The sequence below is a fragment of the Triticum aestivum genome, chromosome 2B (genome assembly GCF_018294505.1).
Source record: "Triticum aestivum cultivar Chinese Spring chromosome 2B, IWGSC CS RefSeq v2.1, whole genome shotgun sequence".
In the NCBI taxonomy this organism is placed as follows: domain Eukaryota; kingdom Viridiplantae; phylum Streptophyta; class Magnoliopsida; order Poales; family Poaceae; genus Triticum; species Triticum aestivum.
Window position 1 is genome coordinate 38,102,191 of NC_057798.1, and position 22,256 is coordinate 38,124,446.

Below are 22,256 nucleotides of genomic sequence, written 5' to 3' on the forward strand. Positions count from 1 at the left end.
GATCGGCATTACGCACATATGCGTCGAATTCCTCCTTAAAGCCTGCTTTGACCATAAAATCGTCGGAAGGCCACTCACAAGCTCGTACTCTTGCGTACCTTGGTACTTCATCGTCTTGCTCACGTATAGCAATCCTGGGTCCTTTCTTTACCGAGGAACCACCTTGGCACATTCTCTTAGACATAATTCTTTTTCTGAAAAAATTCTGAAATTTTAGTAACTTCAAAATAAAAGTGAGTAAAAGTAAACAAGATTTGTAGCAACTACTCCTACAAGTGCCTAGAGCCTATATCATGCATTAGAACTACTTGGGACCTCATAAATTTAACATGCAAGCTCAAGAACATGGTCACTTATGCAGCAAAAAATTGCAATGAATAAACCACTAAAACAAAAACTAATTGGACCAATGGAGGAGTCACATACTAAACAACAATCTCCCAAAGCAGTTTTGTGAATGGAGCTTTGAGCAAGGAGATCAAAAATCGCAGCAAAATGAGCTAGAACTCGTGCTTGAACTGGATGGGGATTGTTTTGGAAGAAGAAGGAGTGTGTGGGTGCTAGCATAAGTGGAGGGGGGCCACCAGGGGCCCACGAGACAGGGGGCGCGCCCATTGAAGGTGGGCGCAGCCTCCACTCTCGTGGCCTGGTGCTTGCCCCTCCTACAGTTATTTCAGTGCCTAAAATCCTCAAATATTCCATAAAAAATCATACTAAATTTGCAGGGCATTTGGAGCACTTTTATTTTCGGGATAATTTTTTGTTGCACGAATAAATCAGGAAACAGACGGATAATACTATTTTTGGTTTATTTATTCTAAATAACAAAAAGTAAAAAGAGGGTATAGAAGGTTGTGCCTTCTAGTTTCATCCATCTCATGATCATCAAAATGAATCCACTAACAAGGTTGATCATGTCTTGTTAATAAACTCATTCCGAATAGCATGGAACCGGAGAAATTTTGAATAACACTAAGTTACCTCAATAGGGATATGAAAATCCCCGACAATAAGAATATCATACTTTTTCTTGACAGTAGGAAGAGGAAATTCAAAACCTCCAATAATGATAGTTGGATCTTTTCCAATAGAATCGATGCTATGAACTTGAGATTGTTTCCTCGGAAAGTGTATCGTATGCTCATTACCATTAACATGAGACGTGACATTGCCTTTGTTGCAATCAATAACAGCCCTTGCAGTATTCAAAAAGGGTCTACCAAGGATAATCGACATACTATCGTCCTCGGGAATATCAAGAATAACAAAGTCCGTTAAGATAGTGACATTTGGAACCACAACAGGAACATCCTCACAAATACCGACAGGTAGCAGTTGATTTATCAGCCATTTGCAAAGATATTTCAGTAGGTGTCAACTTATTCAATTCAAGTCTACAATATAAAGAGAGAGGCATAACACTAACACCGGCTCCTAGATCACATAAAGCAGTTCTAACATAATTTCTTTTAATGGAGCATGGTATAGTTGGTACCCCTGATCTCCAAGTTTCTTTGGTATTCCACCCTTAAAAGTGTAATTAGCAAGCATGGTGGAAATTTCAGCTTCCGGTATATTTCTTTTATTTGTGATGATATCCTTCATATATTTAGCATAAGGATTTACTTTAAGCATATCAGTTAAGTGCATACGTAAGAAAGTAGGTCTAATCATTTCAGCAAAGCGCTCAAAATCCATTATATTGTAGAAACCATAGAAGCATATTTGCTAATGAGTTTAAGTTCGCCTTTAACTCTAGCCATATGATCGCTCACGCGTCCTATCTCGAAATCATTATTCTTTAACTCTCTACCAACATAAGCACTAAAACTTTCTTGTCTAGCCATAAAGTCATCATATCATCTAAGCATGGGCTATGAAATTTAGTAGAGGGAATTTCAACTTTATCATATCTATAAAGAGAATTTACCTTTACTACATGTGTCGGGTTATCAAGACAATGTGGTTCTTCAACGGACGGTATATTAAGACCATGTATCTCTTCAATAGGTGGTAAATTCTTAACATCTTCTGCTTTTATACCTTTTTCTTTCATTGATTTCTTTCCCTCTTGCATATCTTCAGGACTGAGAAATAAAACACCTCTCTTCTTCGAAGTGGGTTTGGGAATAGGCTCAGTTGGTTCAGGAATTGCCTCAGGAATTGGCTCAAGAAGAGTCCAATTATTTTCATTAGTCAACATATTATTCAATAGTAATTCAGCTTCGTCGACTATTCTTACCCTGAAAACACAACCACACAACTATCCAAGTAGTCTTTGGAAGCATCGGTTAGTCCATTATAAAAGATATCAACTATTTCATTTTTCTCAAGAGGATGACCAGGCAAAGCATTAAGTAATCGGAGAATCCTCCCCCAAGCTTGTGGGAGACTCTCTTCTTCGATTTGCACAAAATTATATATTTCCCGCAAGGCAGCTTGTTTCTTATGAGCAGGGAAATATTTAGCAGAGAAGTAATAAATCATATCCTGGGGACTACGCACACAACCAGGAGCAAGAGAATTAAACCAAGTATTAGCATCACCCTTTAATGAGAACGGAAATATCTTAAGGATATAGTAATAGGGAGATTTATCATCATTAGTAAACAGGGTGGCTATATCATTCAACTTGATAAGATGTGCCATAACAGTTTCAGATTCAAGGCCATAAAAAGGATCAGATTCAACCAAAGTAATAATCCCAAGATCAACAGAGAATTCATAATCCTTTATCAGTAACACAGATAGGTGAAGTGGCAAAAGCAGAGTGAGGTTTCATTCTAGCATTAAGAGATTGCTGCTTCCATTTATCTAATAATTTTTTAAGATCATATCTATCTTTACAAGCAAAGATAGCTCTAGCAGCTTCCTCTTCCATAACATAACCCTTAGGAACAACAGGCAATTCATAATCATTGGGAGAACTTTCATCATCACTATCATCAATAATAGCATCTTCAATAATTTCATTCTCTCTAGCCCTAGCAAGTTGTTCATCAAGAAATTCACCTAATGGCAAAGTGGTATCATGCACAGAAGTAGTTTCATCATAAGTATCATGCATAGCAGAAGTGGCATCATCAATAACATGCGACATATCAGAATTCATAGCAGTAGCAGGTTTAGGCGTCGCAAGCTTACTCAAAACAAAAGGAGAATCTAGTGCAGAGCTAGATGGAAGTTCCTTACCTCCCCTCGTAGTTGAGGGAAAAATCTTGGTTCTTACGTCTTTCAAGTTCCTCATAGTGATCAACAGATATAAATCCCAAGTGAATCAGAGAATAGAGCTATGCTCCCCGGCTACAGTGCCAGAAATTAGTCTTGATAACCCAGAAGTGTAGGGGACCGCAACAGCTTTCGACGGTAGAGTATTCAACCCAAATTTATTGATTCGACACAAGGGGAGCCAAAGAATATTATTGAGTATTAGCAGTTGAGTTGTCAATTCGACCACACCTGGATAACTTAGTATCTGCAGCAAAGTAGTATGATAATAAAGGTAACAGTAGCAAAAGTAATATTTTTGGGTTTTGTAGTAATTGTAACAATAGCAAGAAAAAGTAAATAAACGAAACACAAGATGTGAAAAGCTTGTAGGCATTGGATCAGTGATGGATAATTATGTCGGATGCGATTCCTCATGTAATAACTATAACATAGGGTGACACAAAACTAGATCCAATTCATCAATGTAATGTAGGCATGTATTCCGTATATAGTCATACGTGCTTATGGAAAAGAACTTGCATGACATCTTTTGTCCTACCCTCCCGTGGCAGTGGGGTCCTAGTGGAAACTCAGGGATATTAAGGCCTCCTTTTAATAGAGAACCGGAACAAAGCATTAGCACATAGTGAATACATGAACTCCTCAAACTACGGTCATCATCGAGAAGTATCCCGATTATTGTCACTTCGGGGTAATCGGATCATAACACATAATAGGTGACTATAGACTTGGAAGATAGGATCAAGAACACACATATATTCATGAAAGCATAATTGGTTCAGATCTGAAATCATGACACTCGGGCCCTAGTGACAAGCATTAAGCATAGCAAAGTCATAGCAACATCAATCTCAGAACATAGTGGATACTAGGGATCAAACCCTAACAAAACTAACTTGATTACATGGTAAATCTCATCCAACCCATCACGGTCCAGCAAGCCTATGATGGAATTACTCACGCACGGCGGTGAGCATCATGAAATTGGTGATGGAGGATGGTTGATGATGACGACGACGACGAATCCCCCTCTCCGGAGCCGCGAACGGACTACAAATCAGCCCTCCCGAGAGAGATTAGGGCTTGGCGACGGCTCCGTGTCGTAAAACGCGATGAAACTTCCTCTCTGATTTTTTTTCTCCGTGAGACGGAATATATGTAGTTGGAGTTAAGGTCGGCAGAGCCTCAAGGGGCCCACGAAACAGGGGGCGCGCCCAGGGGGTGGGCACGCCCCCATCCTCGTGGACAGGGTGTGGCCCCCTGGTCTTGATTCTTTCTCCACTATATTTTATATTTTCCCAAAAAGTGCCTCCGTTGATTTTCAGGACATTCCGAGAACTTTTGTTTTCTACACATAAGACAACATCATAGCAGTTCTGCTGAAAACAACGTCAGTCCGGGTTAGTTTCATTCAAATCATGCAAGTTAGAGTCCAAAACAAGGGCAAAAGTGTTTTGAAAAGTAGATAAGTTCGAGACGTATCAGAAACCCTTCTCCCATCTAGGGAGAAGGTCAAGGAAAAAGAAGAATAAGGGGGGCTCTCTCCCCCTTTCGTCTGATGGCGCCGGAATGCTGCTGGGGGCCATCATCATCACCGCGATCTTCACCAACACCTCCATCATCTTCACCAACATCTCCATCACCTTCCCCCCTCTATCTACAGCGGTCCACTCTCCCACAACCCGATGTACCCTCTACTTGAACATGGTGCTTTATGCTTTATATTATTATCCAATGATGTGTTGCCATCCTATGATGTCTCAGTAGATTTTCGTTGTCCTATTGGTGGTTCAGGAATTTCTATAATTGATTTAATTTGCTTGTGGTTATGTTACTGTCCTTTGGTGCCCATCATATGAGCGCGCGCATGGATCACACCATAGGGTTAGTTGTATGTTGATAGGATTATGTATTGGAGGGCAAGAGTGACAGAAGCTTCTACCTAGCATAGAAATTGATGCATACGGGATTGAAGGGGGACCAATATATTTTATTGCTATGGTTGGGTTTTACCTTAATGAACGTTAGTAGTTGCGGAAGCTTGCTAATAGTTCCAATCATAAGTGCATAGAATTCCAAGTCAGGGATGACATGCTAGCAGTGGCCTCTCCCACATAAAACTTGCTATCGGTCTAGTAACATAGTCAATTGCTGAGGGACAATTCCGCAACTCCTACCACCACGTTTCCACACTCGCTATATTTACTTTATTGCTTCTTTATCTAAACATCCCCTACTTTTTATTTACGTGCTCTTTATTATCTTGCAAACCTATCCAACAACACCTACAAAGTACTTCTAGTTTCATACTTGTTCTAGGTAAAGCGAACGTCAAGCGTGCGTAGAGTCGTATCAGTGGTAGATAGGACTTGAGAGAGTATTCGTTCTACCTTTAGCTCCTCGTTGGGTTCGACACTCTTACTTATCGAAAGAGGCTACAACTATCCCGTAGGGGAGTCATAGCATGGGGTGAATATTCTCGTGTGTGCCTTTTTGCTTTATCACTAAGTAATGTTTATTTACTGTTCTAAGTTGTTCTCTATCTTTAGCTATCGATATGGAACACGAAATACCAAAAAAAAATTGGTGTACTTGCTGCTCATGGAGATGGGGAACCTCCTAAAACCCTCGATGCTCGCTATGTTCAAAATAGTATGTACTACTTTGATAATCCTGAGAAAACCCCATTCAATTATGTTATGGGAGTAACGTTGGATCAACGTGAATACTTTAGGGATTATCACTTGACACAACAAGGGAAACTATTATGGGATCAAATTAATATGTTGCGTTGGTATGCTCGGGATCTATGCTTGAGATATGATTATAATTGTTGCTCTAGGATGAAGGCTCCACACCTTCCCTTTTCATGCAAATTTAATGATAATGAAACCTTAGCTTCTTATGCTAATGGTATATATGATTTCTATGATGTTGAACGAATTGAAGAATTTGTTGCTTTTAAGGCTGCTTATGAAATTGAATCTTTGTTTGAAAAGTATGAAGCTTTTGATGATGATGTTTATAGGCCTGAAATTTTTGCTATATTGAAATATTTCTATGACAATTATGAATACAATTACAATATTGATCCATTTATTGAGAAAGTCTCCGCTGTCCAAGAAGAGAATAATATTTTGCAGGAAGCTATGGAAGAAGAAATTGATGAAACTGTGAGCTCATTGGATGAAAAAGATGATGAGGAGAGCGAAGAACAAAAGGAGGAAGAGCGGATTGATCACCCGTGCCCACCTTCTAATGAGAGTAACTCTTCAACTCATACATTGTTTAATTCCCCTTCGTGCTTACCGAAGGATGATTGCTATGATCCCGTTGATTCTCTTGAAATATCCCTTTTTTGATGATGCTTGCTATGCTTGTGGCCAAGATGCCAATATGAATCATGCTTATGGAGATCAACTTGCTATAGTTCCTTATGTTAAACATGAAATTGTTGCTATTGCACTCACACATGATAGTCCTATTGTCTTTTTGAATTCTCCCAACTACACTATATCGGAGAAGTTTGCGCTTAGTAAGGATTATATTGATGGGTTCCCTTTTACTACTACACATGATGATTTTGATAGATATAATATGCATGTTCTTGCTGCTCCTATTTGCAATTATTATGAGAGAGGAACTACATCTCCGCCTCTTTATGTTTCCAACACGACAGAATTGCAAGAATCTACTTATACTATGCATTTTACCTTTACTATGTGTGCATGAATTGTTCTTTTATGACATGCCGATGCATATGAAGAGAGTTACACTTTGTCATTGCTTGATATATGTTGCTTTGTTCTCACTACTAAATCACAAATCTTTGTTAATTAAAATTGGCTTTGATATACCTTGGGATCCGGGTGGATTCATTACTTGAGCACTAAATGCCTAGCTTAATGGCTTTAAAGAAAGCGCTGCCAGGGAGACAACCCGGAAGTTTTAGAGAGTCATTTATTTCTGTTGAGTGCTTTTATATAGTTTAAAAATAAGAAATAAAGAGGGGAACCTAAAAAACTTTTCAAAAAGGAAAGTGAAAGTGAGAGAGACAAGCATTGTTGAGGTGGGAGCTAGCCTTGAACTTTGTTTATGCTCACGGAAACTTTGTGAATCTTGATTACAGAAACTTTTCATCAAAAATAATTATCCCCTTGTATAATTCCATTGTGTTATCAAAATAATGTGCCTAGGTTTGCCTTTAGGATGTTTACAATGCTTGGTGGTTTGTACGGTGCAGGACAGAAACTTTGTCTATAGTGCGCGATTTTACATTTTTAACTGGAACGTCAAACGGTTCTGATTCCTTTTGAACTGTCTTGATGTAAAAATTGTTTATTTTTACTAAGTTTGGTAGAATTTTTGGGGTAACACAAGTATGGTGAATGTTCAGATTGCTACAGACTGTTCTGTTTTTGACAGATTCTGTTTTTGATGCATAGTTTGCTTGTTTTGATGAATCTATCAATTTATATCAGTGGATTAAGCCATGAAAAAGTTATGTTACAGTAGACACAATGCAAAAATAAAATGTGAATTGGTTTCCAACAGTAGTTAGAGTAGTGATTTGCTTTATTATACTAACGGATCTTGCCGAGTTTTCTGTTGAAGTTTTGTGTGGATGAAGTGTCTAATCGAGGAGGTCTCGATATGAGGACAAGGAAGAGAGGCAAGAGCTCAAGCTTTGGGATGCCCAAGGCACCCAAGTAAATATTCAAGGAGACTCAAGAGTTTAATCTTGGGGATGCCCCGGAAGGCATCCCTCTTTCTTCAACAAGTATCAGTATGTTTTCGTATTCGTTTCGTTCATGCGATATGTGCAAGTCTTGGAGCGTCTTTTGCATTTAGTTTTCATTTTTATTTTATGCACCATGCTGGTATGAGATAGTCCTTGGTTGATTTATAGAATGCTCATTGCACTTCACTTAAATCTTTTGAGTATGGCTTTATAGAATGCTTCATGTGCTTCACTTATATCATTTGAAGTTTGGATTGCCTGTTTCTCTTCGCATAGAAAACCGCCATTTGTAGAATGCTCTTTTTCTTCACTTATATTTGTTAGGGCATGGGCATATCTTTTGTAGAAAGAGTTAAACTCTCTTTCTTCACTTATATCTATTTAGAGAGATGACAGGAATTGGTCATTCACATGGTTAGTCATAAAATCCTACATAAAACTTGTAGATCACTGAATATGATATGTTTGATTCCTTGCAATAGTTTTGTGATATAATGGTGGTGATATTAGTGTAGTGCTAGTTGAGTAATTGTGAAATTTAGAAATACTTGTGTTGAGATTTGCAAGTCCCGTAGCATGCACGTATGGTGAACCGTTATGTAATGAAGTTGGAGCATGAGGTGTTCTTTGATTGCTTTCCCTATGAGTGGAGGTCGGGATCGCGCGATGGTTAACTCCTACCAACCCTTCCCCTAGGAGCATGCATAGTAGTACTTTGCTTCGAGGGCAAGTAGACTTTTGCAATAAGTATATGAGTTCTTTATAACTAATGTGAGTCCATGGATATACGCACACTCACCCTTCCACTTTGCTAGCCTCTATTGTGCCGCGCAACTTTCGCCGGTATCATGAACCAATTATTTATCTTCCTCAAAACAGCCACCATACCTACCTATCATGGCATTTCCATAGCCATTCCGAGATATATTGCCAGGCAACTTCCATCATCATCATATACACGACTTGAGCATTCATTGTCATATTGCTTTGCATGATCGTAAGATAGCTAGCATGATGTTTTCATGTTTTGATGTCATTGCTACGCTAGATCATTGCACATCCCGGTACACCGCCGGAAGCATTCATATAGAGTCATATCTTTGTTCGAGATATCGAGTTGTAATATTGAGTTGTAAGTAAATAAAAGTGTGATGATCATCATTATTAGAGCATTGCCCCAGTGAGGAAAGGATGATGGAGACTATGATTTCCCCACAAGTCGGGATGAGACTCTGGACTTTATGAAAAATAAAAGAGGCCAAAGAAGCCCAAATAAAAAAAGAGGCCAAAGAAGCCCACCAAAAAATATAAAAAAATAATAAAAAAGAGAAAATAAAAGAAAAAATGAGAGAAAAAGAGAGAAGAGGCAATGTTACTATCCTTTTACCACACTTGTGCTTCAGAGTAGCACCATGTTCTTCATATAGAGAGTCTCTTGAGTTATCACTTTCATATACTAGTGGGAATTTTCATTATAGAACTTGGCTTGAATATTCCAATGATGGGCTTCCTCAAACGGCCGAGGTCTTCATGAGCAAGCAAGTTGGATGCACACCCACTTAGTTTCGAGTTTGAGCTTTCATACACTTATAGCTCTTAGTGCATCCGTTGCATGGCAATCCCTACTCACTCACATTGATATCTATTGATGGGCATCTCCCTAGCCCGTTGATACGCCTAGTTTATGTGAGACTATCTTCTCGCTTTTTGTCCTCACAACCACCACCATATACCATCATAGTGCTATGTCCATGGCTTGCGCTCATGTATTGCGTAAGAGTTGAAAAAGCTAAAGCGCGTTAAAAAGTATGAACTAATTGCTTGGCTGAAACAGGGGTTGTGCATGATGGGAGTATTTTGTGTAATGAAGATGGAGCATAGCCAGATTATATGATTTTGTAGGGATGAGCTTTCTTTGGCTATGTTATTTCGATAAGACATAATTGCTTGAAGTATAATTGTTTTTATGTCAGACGATAGACTATTGCTTTGAGTCACTCGTGTCTTAATATTCATGCCATGATTAGACATATGATCAAGATTATGCTAGGTAGCATTCCACATCAAAAAATATCTTTTTTTATCATTTACCTACTCGAGGACGAGCAGGAATTAAGCTTGGGGATGTGGATACGTCTCCGTCATATCTATAATTTTTGATTGTTCCATGCCAATATTCATCAACTTTCATATACTTTTGGCAACTTTTTATACTATTTTTGGGACTAACATATTGATCCAATGCCCAGTGCCAGTTCCTGTTTTTTGCATTTTTTATGTTTTGCAGAAACCCAATATCAAACAGAATCCAAACGGGATAAAAACGGATGTAGAATTATTTTGGAATATTTGGGATTTTCCGGAGGAAGAATCAACGCGAAACGGTGCCCGAGGTGGCCACAAGACAGGGGGGCGCGCCCTCCCCCCTAGGCGCGCCTGGCACTCTCGTGGGCCACCCGTAAGGCGGTTGCCGCTCTTCTTTTATCGCAAGAAAGCTAATTTTATGAGAGAAATCTGAGCGAAAGATTCACCCCAATCGGAGTTACGGATCTCCGGATATAAAAGAAATAGTGAAGGGGAAGGATCTGAGAACACAGGAACAGAAAGAGACAGAGAGATAGATCCAATCTCGGAGGGGCTCTCGCCCCTCCCAAGCCATGGGAGCCAAGGACCAGAGGGGAAACCCTTCTCCCATCTAGGGAGAAGGTCAAGGAAGAAGAAGAAGAAGGGGGGGCTCTCTCCCCATTACTTCCGGTGGCGCCGGAATGCCGCCGGGGGCCATCATCATCACCGCGATCTTCACCAACACCTCCATCATCTTCACCAACATCTCCATCACCTTCCCCCCTCTATCTATAGCGGTCCACTCTCCCGCAACCCGCTGTACCCTCTACTTGAACATGGTGCTTTATGCTTCATATTATTATCCAATGATGTGTTGCCATCCTATGATGTCTGAGTAGATTTTCGCTGTCCTATTGGTGGTTGATGAATTGCTATGATTGATTTAATTTGCTTGTGGTTATGTTGCTGTCCGTTGGTGCCCATCATATGAGCGCGCGCGTGGATCACACCATAGGGTTAGTTGTATGTTGATAGGACTATGTATTGGAGGGCAAGAGTGACAGAAGCTTCTACCTAGCATAGAAATTGATGCATACGGGATTGAAGGGCGGGGCAATATATCTTAATGCTATGGTTGGGATTTACCTTAATGAACGTTAGTAGTTGCGGATGCTTGCTAATAGTTCCAATCATAAGTGCATAGAATTCCAAGTCATGGATGACATGCTAGCAGTGGCCTCTCCCACATAAAACTTGCTATCTGTCTAGTAACGTAGTCAATTGCTTAGGGACAATTCCGCAACTCCTACCACCACTTTTCCACACTCGCTATGTTTACTTTACTGCTTCTTTATCTAAACAGCCCCTACTTTTTAGTTATGTGCTCTTTATTATCTTGCAAACCTATCCAAGAACACCTACAAAGTACTTCTAGTTGCATGCTTGTTCTAGGTAAAGTGAACGTCAAGCGTGCATAGAGTCGTATCAGTGGTAGATAGGACTTGTGAGAGTATTTGTTCTACCTTTAGCTCCTCGTTGGGTTCGACACTCTTACTTATCGAAAGAGGCTACAACTATCCCGTATACTTGTGGGTCATCAGGGAGCAATTAGCTAGAGTAGCTCCTTGTAGAGCATTGTAGACATAGAATATTTGCAAAATACATACGGTTCTAAATGTGACAAATTCGTTGACTAAACTTCTCTCACGAGAAAAACATGATCACATCTTAGTAGTCTTGGGTGTTAATCATATATTGATGTGAACTAGACTATTGACTCTAATAAATCCTTTGGGTGTTGGTCACATGACAATGTGAACTATGGGTGTTAATCACATGCAGATGTGAATATTAGTGTTAAATCACATGGTGATGTGAACTAGATTATTGACTCTAGTGCAAGTAGGAGACTGAAGGAAATATGCCCTAGGGGCAATAATAAAGTTATTATTTATTTCCTTATTTCATGATAAATGTTTATTATTCATGCTAGAATTGTATTAACCGAAAACATAATACATGTGTGAATACATAGACAAACATAGTGTCACTAGTATGCCTCTACTTGACTAGCTCGTTAATCAAAGATGGTTAAGTTTCCTAACCATAGACATGAGTTGTCATATGATTAACGGGATCACATCATTAGGAGAATGATGTGATTGACTTGACCCATTCCGTTAGCTTAGCACTTGATCGTTTAGTATGTTGCTATTGCTTTCTTCATGACTTATACATGTTCCTATGATTATGAGATTATGCAACTCCCATTTACCGGACGAATACTCTGCATGCTACCAAAAGTCACAATGTAACTGGGTGATTATAAAGGTGCTCTACAGGTGTCTCCGAAGGTACTTGTTGAGTTGGCACATTTCGAGATTAGGATTTGTCACTCCGATTGTCGGAGAGGTATCTCTGGGCCCTCTCGGTAATGCACATCACTATAAGCCTTGAAAACAATGTGACTAATGAGTTAGTTGCGGGATGATGCATTACATAACGAGTAAAGAGACTTGCCAGTAACGAGATTGAACTAGGTATTGAGATACCGACGATCAAATATCGGGCAAGTAACATAGCGATGACAAAGGGAAGAACGTATGTTGTTATCCGGTTTGACCGATAAAGATCTTCGTAGAATATGTGGGAGTCAATATGAGCATCCAGGTTCCGCTATTGGTTATTGACCGGAGATGTGTCTCGGTCATGTCTACATAGTTCTCGAACCCGTAGGGTCCACACGCTTAAAGTTCGGTGACGCCGGTATTATGAGTTTATGTGATTTGATGTACCGAAGGTAGTTCGGAGTCCCGGATGAGATCGGGGACATGACGAGGAGTCTCGAAATGGTCAAGACGTAAAGATCGATATATTGGACGACTATATTCGGACATTGGAAAGGTTCCGAGTGATTCGGATATTTTTCGGGGTACCGGGGAGTTACGGGAATACAAGGAAGAAGTAATGAGCCTCATGGGCCAAGTGGTGGAAGAGAGGAGGCAGGGCGCGCGGCCCCCCTAGCCCAAACCGAATTGGACTAGGGGGCTGCCCCCCCTTTCCTCCTTTTCCTCCCTCTCCTTCCTTCTCCCTCTCCTTCCTTCTCCCTCTCCTCCTTCCTTTCCTCCTCCTAGTGGGAGTAGGAAAGGGGAGTCCTACTCCTACTAGGAGGAGGACTCCTCTTCCTGGCGCGCCCTACAGGGGCCGGCCGGCCTCCCCCCTTGCTCCTTTATATACGGGGGCAAGGGGCACCTCTAGACAGACAAGTTGATATGTTGATCTCTTCCAGCCATGTGCGGTGCCCCCTCCACCATATTCCACCTCGGTAATACTGTAGCAGTGCTTAGGCGAAGCCCTGCGTCGGTAGTATCAACAACATTGTCATCACGCCGTCGTGCTGACGGAACTCTCCCGCGAAGCTCTGCTGGATCGGAGTTCGTGGGACGTCGTCGAGCTGAACGTGTGCTGAACTTGGAGGTTCCGTACGTTCGGTACTTGGATCGGTCGGATCATGAAGACGTACGACTACATCAACCGCGTTGTGCTAACGCTTCCGCTTTCGGTCTATGAGGGTACATGGACAACACTCTCCCCTCTCGTTGCTATGCATCACCATGATCTTGCGTGTGCGTAGGAATTTTTTTAAAATTACTACGTTCCCCAACAGACGCCAGGCGGGTAGCCGACCCAAACGGACAAAATGCGGACAAAGTCGCCGTTCGTTTTGGTCGGACCGTTGGAGTTGCTCTAAGGACGAACACACTATGTTAGGGATCTTGTGGTTATAGGGAGATACATTCCCCTTAAATCACAAGGTCCTCTAATCATGATGAATCCCTAGACGAGCTAGCAAACTAACAAACACCTATATAAATAGAGAGAAAGCTCTCATTGTGAGCAGGTTGAAGAGGAGGGACCCATAACCTAGCTCACTAGCAAGGCCCATTATAAGGGGGGCAACGATTTGAGCGACTAAGGTGCGGGCAATAGACGCTATATTCGTATTGGGATAAAATTGCTAAACACATAGTTTTTGTGTTGCATAATGTGTTGCTCAACCTGATGATCTAGGAACCTGTGGATGCCCCGTGCACCCGTCTAGAGGGAGTAGTCATCTTTTGCTCTTGCGTTTTTTAATTCAAGGATTCGCTTCAATATACACATGTTAGACTTATTTTTTCAAACACAACAATGTAGCTACTCCATTGAATAACTTAGCATATGTTGGTATTCATCATTATAAATAACACAAAGAGATTTTTATTCATCACTAATCTGTATCAATATGCGTTGTGTTCTCTCAGACAAGTGAACTCTGAAAACCCTCCTCATTCCGAACAGTGAAAATTCTGAGGCTGAAAGTACAAACTTGATACGACATGAAAGACTTGGAGAAAAGATGGCCATAGTAGGAGCCGGACGGAAACACGGGCAGATTCAGAGCAGGGTGACGACGGAGCAGACTAGTTTGCAACGACCAAAAGAGCTTAAGTGAAACAAGAGATGGAATGGCAATGATGCAACCTTGTTGTGTGATTCTTGTATGTATATTTGAGGTCCATAGGAACATAAGTATTAGTGAGATAAAGTGACGGAGATGCATCTTAGGTGGAGATGGAAGCATAGCCTAGAGATATACATAGCATTATTAGTTTGTGAATGAAGATGTGGTGGAAATAAGGATTTCATCTTCATATGCGACATTTTCTTATGATTTGTACTAAGGTGATGTGCCTTGTATCTCATCATTTGTTGATCATGTTCCATGTTGCACGACATACGTAGTAGAGCGAGATAACAAAACAATGACATAGAAGCAACATGAAGAGTCAAGGGGCAATAGATTGAGAGGATAGTTGATGTATGGACAAAGATGGCTAGGGAGAACAACTTCAACATAAAAAAAGAGGCTAGAGGGGTGCATGCTGTTTGTTGGAATACAAAGAAGATACTTGCCTTTGTGTTGTGGCTGAACATTGTGTGCAATGTCTTCATTTGGGGAGAGTAATATGAGCATTGTTTACAAATTTATTTGTTGGCCCATGTAAACGCACGGGTAGTCTACTAGTGTCTAAAATTAAAGGGGAGTTGGTCCCATCTCGTCCCCTCCTCCCTCCTCCTCCCTCGGTTTTTTCCTCCCAATGATCCCCTCTTCCTCTTTGGTTTTCTATTGATTTTTGGTACTCTCACACGATGCAACACAAAATTAAAACTGACATAAATAGAGAGTAAAGAAATAATATAAACCAAATCCATACCTTCCGAAAATCAATTTCTGAATTAACTCTATCAAATAAAATCAAATCTTCCCAAAATCACATCTAAATCAAAAATTTATTTCCTTCACCTACGAATACTAAATTAAATCAAATCTAATCAAAATTAAATCAAATCTTATCAAAACTAAATAAAAGATTTCCTTCCATTCCCTACCCATATTCAAATCAAAATTAAATCCTATCAAAATCTTCAATATGGTGTGTGTAATGCACATGTCAGATCTAATACTTCCTCCGTTTCAAAATAGATGACTCAACTTTGTACTAACCTTAGTATAAAGTTGGGTCATCTATTTTGGAACGAAGGGAGTAGTATGCAACACACGTGCAATTAGTTAGTTAGTTTAAGTATTCCAGTTTTTGTCGTCAATGAACCTGTGAAAACATGACCTAACAACCTTGCTGGATTGGTAGTCGGTTTTTCAACTACTCCCTCTGTTCCTAAATATAAGTTTTTTTTAAAAATTTCACTATGCACTATATACGAAGCAAAATGAGTGAATGTACACTCTAAATATGTCTATATACATCCGTGTCTAGTTCATAGTGGAATCCTAAAGACTTATATTTAGGAATGTAGGCAGTATCGTTTTATTTCTTATAAAATGGAAGAAATTTATTGAGTACCATAGAGATAATTAAAGTTATTGAAGCCTTTCATTCTATTCTTGATTCGGAGATCTTAATCTTTGGTGCACAATAAATTCCTACTTGATTTGGGGAGAGATATCCTAACAGCTTGCCTTCAAGATAAGGATGGGCCATGGCTATATAAAGGAGGTGAAATAGAGTAGAACAGAAGCACCATGTCAGTGTAGGAAAACAGGCAGATCTATCGAAATGGCAAGCATGGCGCTCGTTCTCACAATTTGCTTCTTGGGCTTCTTCGTGCCCGCCCCTTCCCTGGCGTTGTCCTCCAACAACAACGACTTCCTCCGGTGCCTCTCGGCGAACATCCCCAGCCAGCTCGTGCTGACGCCAAGCTCGCCGTCGTTCACGCCGCTCCTGGTGTCGTCCATCAGGAACGCCAGGTTGGTGGCGCCGGCTACGGCGAGTCCTCCACTGTGCATCGTGACGCCCACAAACACGTCGCATGTCCAGACCGCCGTGCGCTGCGGGCGACGCCACAGCGTCCGTGTCCGCGTGCGCAGCGGCGGGCACGACAACGAGGGCCTCTCGTACCGATCGACCACCCCGAACGGCCAGGCGTTCGCGGTGATCGACCTCGCCAAGCTTCATGCCGTCCACGTCAACCCGCACGAAGCCACCGCGTGGGTCGAGACCGGAGCGACGGTCGGACAGCTCTACTACCGCATAGCCAAGGCCGCGCCAGGGCTGGGCTTCCCGGCTAGCGTGTGCCCGACCGTGGGCGTGGGGGGCATCATCAGCGGCGGCGGCATAGGCCTCATGATGCGCAAGTATGGACTCTCGGCCGACAATGTCCTCGACGCTAGTATGGTCGACGCCAACGGGAACCTGCTGGCGAACAAGAAGGCCATGGGGGACGACCTCTTCTGGGCCATCCGCGGCGGCGGCGGCGGGAACTTCGGCATCGTGCTGTCGTGGAAGCTTAGGCTCGTGGCGGTCCCACCAAAGGTGACCTTCTTCAAAGTCGCCAAGACCATGGAACAGGGCGCGGTCGACACGGTGACCAAATGGCAAACGCTTGCGCCGACGCTCCCTGACGAACTCAGCGTACGTGTTGTCATCCAAAAGAGCCAGGCCAACTTCCAGTCCCTGTACCTTGGCAACTGCAGCACCGTGGTGGCGACAATGCGCAGCCGGTTCCCGGAGCTCGGGGTGACGAGCGCTGACTGCAAGGAGATGAGCTGGCTGCAGTACACGGCGTACATATACTTCGGCGACGCCATCAACAGCAAGCCGCTGGAGGAGCTCCTCCTCAATCGGTCCACGACCCTAGGCCCCTTCGTCAAGAACAAGTCCGACTACGTCAAGAAAGCCCTCACCAAGGAGACCTGGAAGAAGATCTTCCTCTGGCCCAACGGCGCAGCATCGGGGCAGCTCATCCTCGAGCCACACGGTGGAATAATGGGCCGCATCGGCGCCGTCAAGATCCCGTTCCCCCACCGAAGCAACGTGCTCTACAACATCCAGTACGTGGAGCTATGGAACGGGAAAGAGGTCGGGGGCAACGCTACGCCTAACTGGATCGGAAGCCTGTACAACTTCATGACGCCGTATGTGAGCAAGAACCCGAGGGGCGCGTACGTGAACTACCGGGACCTCGATATCGGCACGAACCAGGTGGTCGACGGCATGACAAGCTATGGAAGTGCCAAGGTGTGGGGCGAGAGCTATTTCGGCCCGGAGAACTTTAGGAGACTCGCCGAGATCAAGCGCAAGGTGGACGCCGGCGACTACTTCCAGAGCGAGCAGAGCGTGCCGCCATTTCCCTTGAAGGAGTAGCTAGTGTAGCTATGCAAAACAAAACAATCGTGTTTGACCGAATGTAACTGCTATTAGTTCTGATGAGCTAAAAAGGTTATAACATGTGTCAACATAAAGTCCCTAACTAATTATTTCTGCATGAGTTTGGTGCTACAGATATAACGTAGCCCGATAGAATTCAAAACCAAGAAGTTATTTTTTTTCAGATAATGGGCAGCATCATTCACTTTTTTTTGCGAGATGATGTGCAGCATCATTCACACATTTGAGATCTGTTGAGTAGAAACTATAGTCCTAATAACGTCAGGAGGTACATTGAACTTGAACCAGCATGACCCTGCATCATGTTCGGCTTTGCGAAAACATCAGCTGCCGCATTACAAAATCAAAGGGTGCGGGGATGACAGCGATAATAGTGAACTTACATGTAATCAGTTACATGCGGTAAGTGCTCTCATTAGTGGGCCAGTCCACAATAGGCGTCGTATAGACGTGCTGGCTCGGCTGTGCTCGGGCTAGGAAAGGAAGATGGGCTAAAGGGAGCAAAATGGCCCTACGGGTAGGGGTGAAAAGCACCAGACTACATCGGGACAACTGCTACATACGCGACAAAATAACCGTGCACCCCTATTTCTCGCTTTAAGTGAGCACAGGGGAAGGTTCGCGTTGGGAGGAGACCCGATGGGCCGGCCCAGCCACGCGGAAGGCTACGGCCTATTTTTTTTTTCTGTTTTCTGTTCTTTTTTTTAGTTTTTTTGTATTTTTCTTTATACGTTAAAACATTCTACCTATATACAAAAAACACTCTTCAAAAACACTTTTGAAAAATATTGAATAATTATTAAAAAATGTTAAAGAAGAATTCTAAAAAAATTGAATAAGTATTAAAATGTCGAACAAGTATTTGACAATTGTTGAATGAGTACTTCAAAAAATGTTGGACTAGTATTTTAAAATATTGAATAAGTATTAAAAATGTTGAACAAGTACATGAAAATGTTGATTAAGTTTTAAAAAGTGTTGAATGGGTATTTGAAAATGTTATAACATGTATTTTAAAAATGTCAAATAAGTATTAAAATGTTGAACAAGTATTCAAAAAATGTTTAATAAGCGTTTGAACAATGTCGAACATGTCTACAAAAATGTTGATCACTTATTAAAATAATGTTTTTGACATACGAGAAATGTAGAGTGAAAACGAAAACAAACATAAGAAAAAAGAAAAAAGAAAAAATGAAGAAGAAAAAAAACAAAAAATGGAGAAGAAACAGTGAAAACCACGACTCATTTGGACTTAAGTTGCCTAATTCTACTACGATGTCACCAACCAAAGGCTGGTCTAGTGTCGGCTTGATCGAAAGCTGGAGACCAGTGTTCGATTCCTTGCATTTAAATCACATCTAAATCAAAACTTCATTTCCTTCACCTGCAAATGCCAAACTAAATTGGGCCGGTCCGCCGACAACGTGGTCGACGCCGCCATGGTCGATGCCGAAGGGAACCTCCTGGCGGACAAGAAGGCCATGGGGGACGATCTCTTCTAGGCCATCTGAGATGGTGGCGAGGAAACTTCAGCATTGTGCTGTCGTGGAAGGTGAGGCTGGTGCCGGTCCCATCGACGGTGACCTTCATCAAAGTCACCAAGACCGTCGAACATGGCACGTTCGACACAGTGACAAAATGGCAAAAGGTCGAGCCGGCACTCCCTGATGACCTCAGTGTACATGTGGTCTTGCAAAACCGTCAGGCCAACTTCCAGGACCTGTTCCTCGGCAGCAACAGCGTGGTGGTGGCGATGATGGGGAGCCGATTCCCGGAGCTCGGGGTGACACGCGCCGACTGCAGTACACCGCGTACATATACTTCCGTGACGCCATCTACAGCGAGCCGCTGGAGAGGCTCCTCCTCAACCGGTCCAAGACCCTAGGCCCCATTGTCAAGAACAAGTCCGACTATGTAAAGAAACCTCTGACCAAGGAGACGTTGGAGAAAATGTTCCTCTGGCCCAGCGGTGCGGCGACCGGGCAGCTAGTCCTGGAGCCGCACGGTGGAAGAGTGGGCCGCATCGCCGCCGAGGACACCCTGTTCCCGCACCGGAGCACCGTGTTGTACAATATCCAGTATGTCGAGTTCTGGAATGGCGAAGGGATCGGAGGCGAGGTTACGCAGAACTGGGTCGGGAGCATGTATGACTTCATGGTGCCGCTCATGAGCAAGAACCCAAGGGGCTCTCTTTTGAATTACAGGGACCTCGACATCGGTATGAATAAGGTGGTTGACGACGTAACAAGCTATGGAAGCGGCAAGGTGTGGGGAGAGAGTTATTTCGGCCCAAAAAACATTAGGAGACTCACGAAGATCAAGCGCAAGGTGGATGCTGGCGACTACTTCCGGAGCGAGCAGAGCATCCCACCACTTCCCTTGAACCAGTAGAGTAGTTGTGCAAAACAAAACAATCGTGTTTGACAAAATTGTACTCCCTCCGTCCGAAAATATTTGTCGGAGGAACGAATGTATCTGGACGTATTTTAGTTCTGAACTGATATACATTTATTTTTATCTTTTTCTCCGACAAGTATTTCCGGATAAGAGAATAACTGCTAATAATTATGATGAGCTAAAAAGGTTATAGCATCTGCCAACATAATGTCCCTAACTAGTTCGCAAAAAAATAAGTGGACACCGGATGCAAACTTCCGCTCGTGCATACCCGAGGGGATCTGCCGACACTGGTCCTCCTGATGCATCCGACGACGCGCTCCAGATGCTTCTCTCCTCTACTCCCGAGTCCCGACCGACACGTTCCCGGTTCATTTGCTCGTCACACGCGGACGATCTCATTTGCCATGGATCATAGTTCCTCGGCTCAACCATGTGAATGGACCCTGTTTGCACATCACCGGAGCGATACCATCCGCGCCAGGTCGAGCGGCCACGGAACGTCAGCCATGGCTGAACGCCGCGTCGGCGAGCAGACCGGCAGCGGCACTAGCGTCTCTGACATGTCCGTGTGGCAGGATGCAGACCACACACAGCTGGCACACATGTTGGGCGCAGCACGGTTCACACCGCGAAGTTGGAGGACTCCGGGCAAGCTGGGCATCCACGTGTCCCCATGCCAGGCGACGAGCTGGCCGCATGGCTACACGCGCCCACACCGCCAGCGACTAGCGCGTGGATGTAGGCCTTTATGAATTTTTGAAGGGCTGTATGTATGTGACAATTTGTAGCACCAATACGAGGATACATGATACGACAATTTCTAAGAGGACGTGATTAGCCAGCAATCGTTGGCTGGCTAGCGGTTCAGGGCACATGCCCAAATAAGGTAGTGGACCCTACCCCTGTTTCCAGCTGGTGCCCAAATGAGGAAAGAATGGTTCGATCACGCACATGGACAGATTATATCATCCCCCGATTGTAATTTTGCAGCCTTTCATCCTTTCCCATCCATTTCAGCTCGCTGCTCCTCCTCCAACCCTCCCTCCCTTCTCATCCCTCTTCTGCCATGGATCTCACATACATGGAGCTCTCAGGAGCGAGGATCCATCCACCCACCCCATTAGCACTTGAAGGTCCCTTCCGGTACAACCTCCCCCGCGCCACCTCTCTTTCTCTTTCTGGACATCTTGGGGATGTACCCTCTCCCTGCAACAAGGAAACACAAAAGGCCAGCAATGCTAGGATGTATGCATGCAACTACCCCTTGGATTAGGTCTTTTTTCATTTGATGTCTAGAGGAAAAAAAAAGCAAGGTAACTTGTTGCAGTTATTTTGGAATGTTCAGTCAACCCAACAAGCAAATCTCTCTAATGCAATCTGACTTGTTAGGGTAGAAAAAACCTTAACAGAAAACATGCAAAAACAGTTGTTTGAATATTGTTGACATTGAAACACACAAGTTACAGGTTTGTTGTTTGGAAAACTTATAAATAATTTTCCCAACCAAAACTCATCTAAGGGAGGGGGAATAGGTTTGTGTGTCAGGTAAGTAACACATGCAGAACATGCAAGTCTCCTAAAACAGCAAGCAAGTCTCCTAAAACAGCAAGCAAGTCATACTCATCACTAGCTATAATACACTGTGTAATGCATTGTGACTTGCTAGGGGCAGGCAAAAAACCTTATGTTCCTTCAGCAAAAATGTGGACATTGAAAAAAACAAGCTATAGGTTTGTTGTTTGGAAAAACATAGAAATAATTTGCCTAAAAAAACTTAAAGTAAGGGGATGTGGGAGGGTGGTTGTGTGTCATGTAAATCAAACATTCAAAAACAGGCGTGTGACAGTTTTCCTAAACAGTAGGTAAGTGAGATGTTTAACACTTGCAAGAAACATTCAAATGGCAAGAAAGTCCTACTCAACACTAGCTATAGTGAATTGTCTAATGCACTCTGACTTGCTAGGGTAGACAAAAAAACTTGTGTTCATTTGGGGAACATGTTGACAATGAAACACACAAGTCATAAGGCTGGTTTGTTTGGAAAACTTTGAAATAATTTCCCTAAACAAATTTCAAGTGTGGTGCAT

General features: G+C 42.7%; 1 protein-coding gene and 1 pseudogene across 1 annotated transcript; both read left to right on the forward strand.

The window, feature by feature from the left end:
- The first annotated feature begins 16,155 nt into the window (after window positions 1-16,155).
- On the forward strand, window positions 16,156-17,761 carry LOC123040235 (berberine bridge enzyme-like Cyn d 4). The gene has a single exon (XM_044463135.1). The coding sequence runs from the start codon at window positions 16,156-16,158 to the stop codon at window positions 17,740-17,742; it is 1,587 nt and encodes a 528-aa protein (XP_044319070.1). The 3' UTR covers window positions 17,743-17,761.
- A 363-nt stretch (window positions 17,762-18,124) lies between these two features.
- Window positions 18,125-20,160, forward strand: LOC123038885 (berberine bridge enzyme-like Cyn d 4; annotated as a pseudogene).
- Window positions 20,161-22,256: the final 2,096 nt, after the last annotated feature.

Excerpts from the sequence above, each read along its gene's own strand:
- LOC123040235 (XM_044463135.1), top strand. The coding sequence starts at position 16,156 with ATGGCAAGCATGGCGCTCGTTCTCACAATTTGCTTCTTGGGCTTCTTC.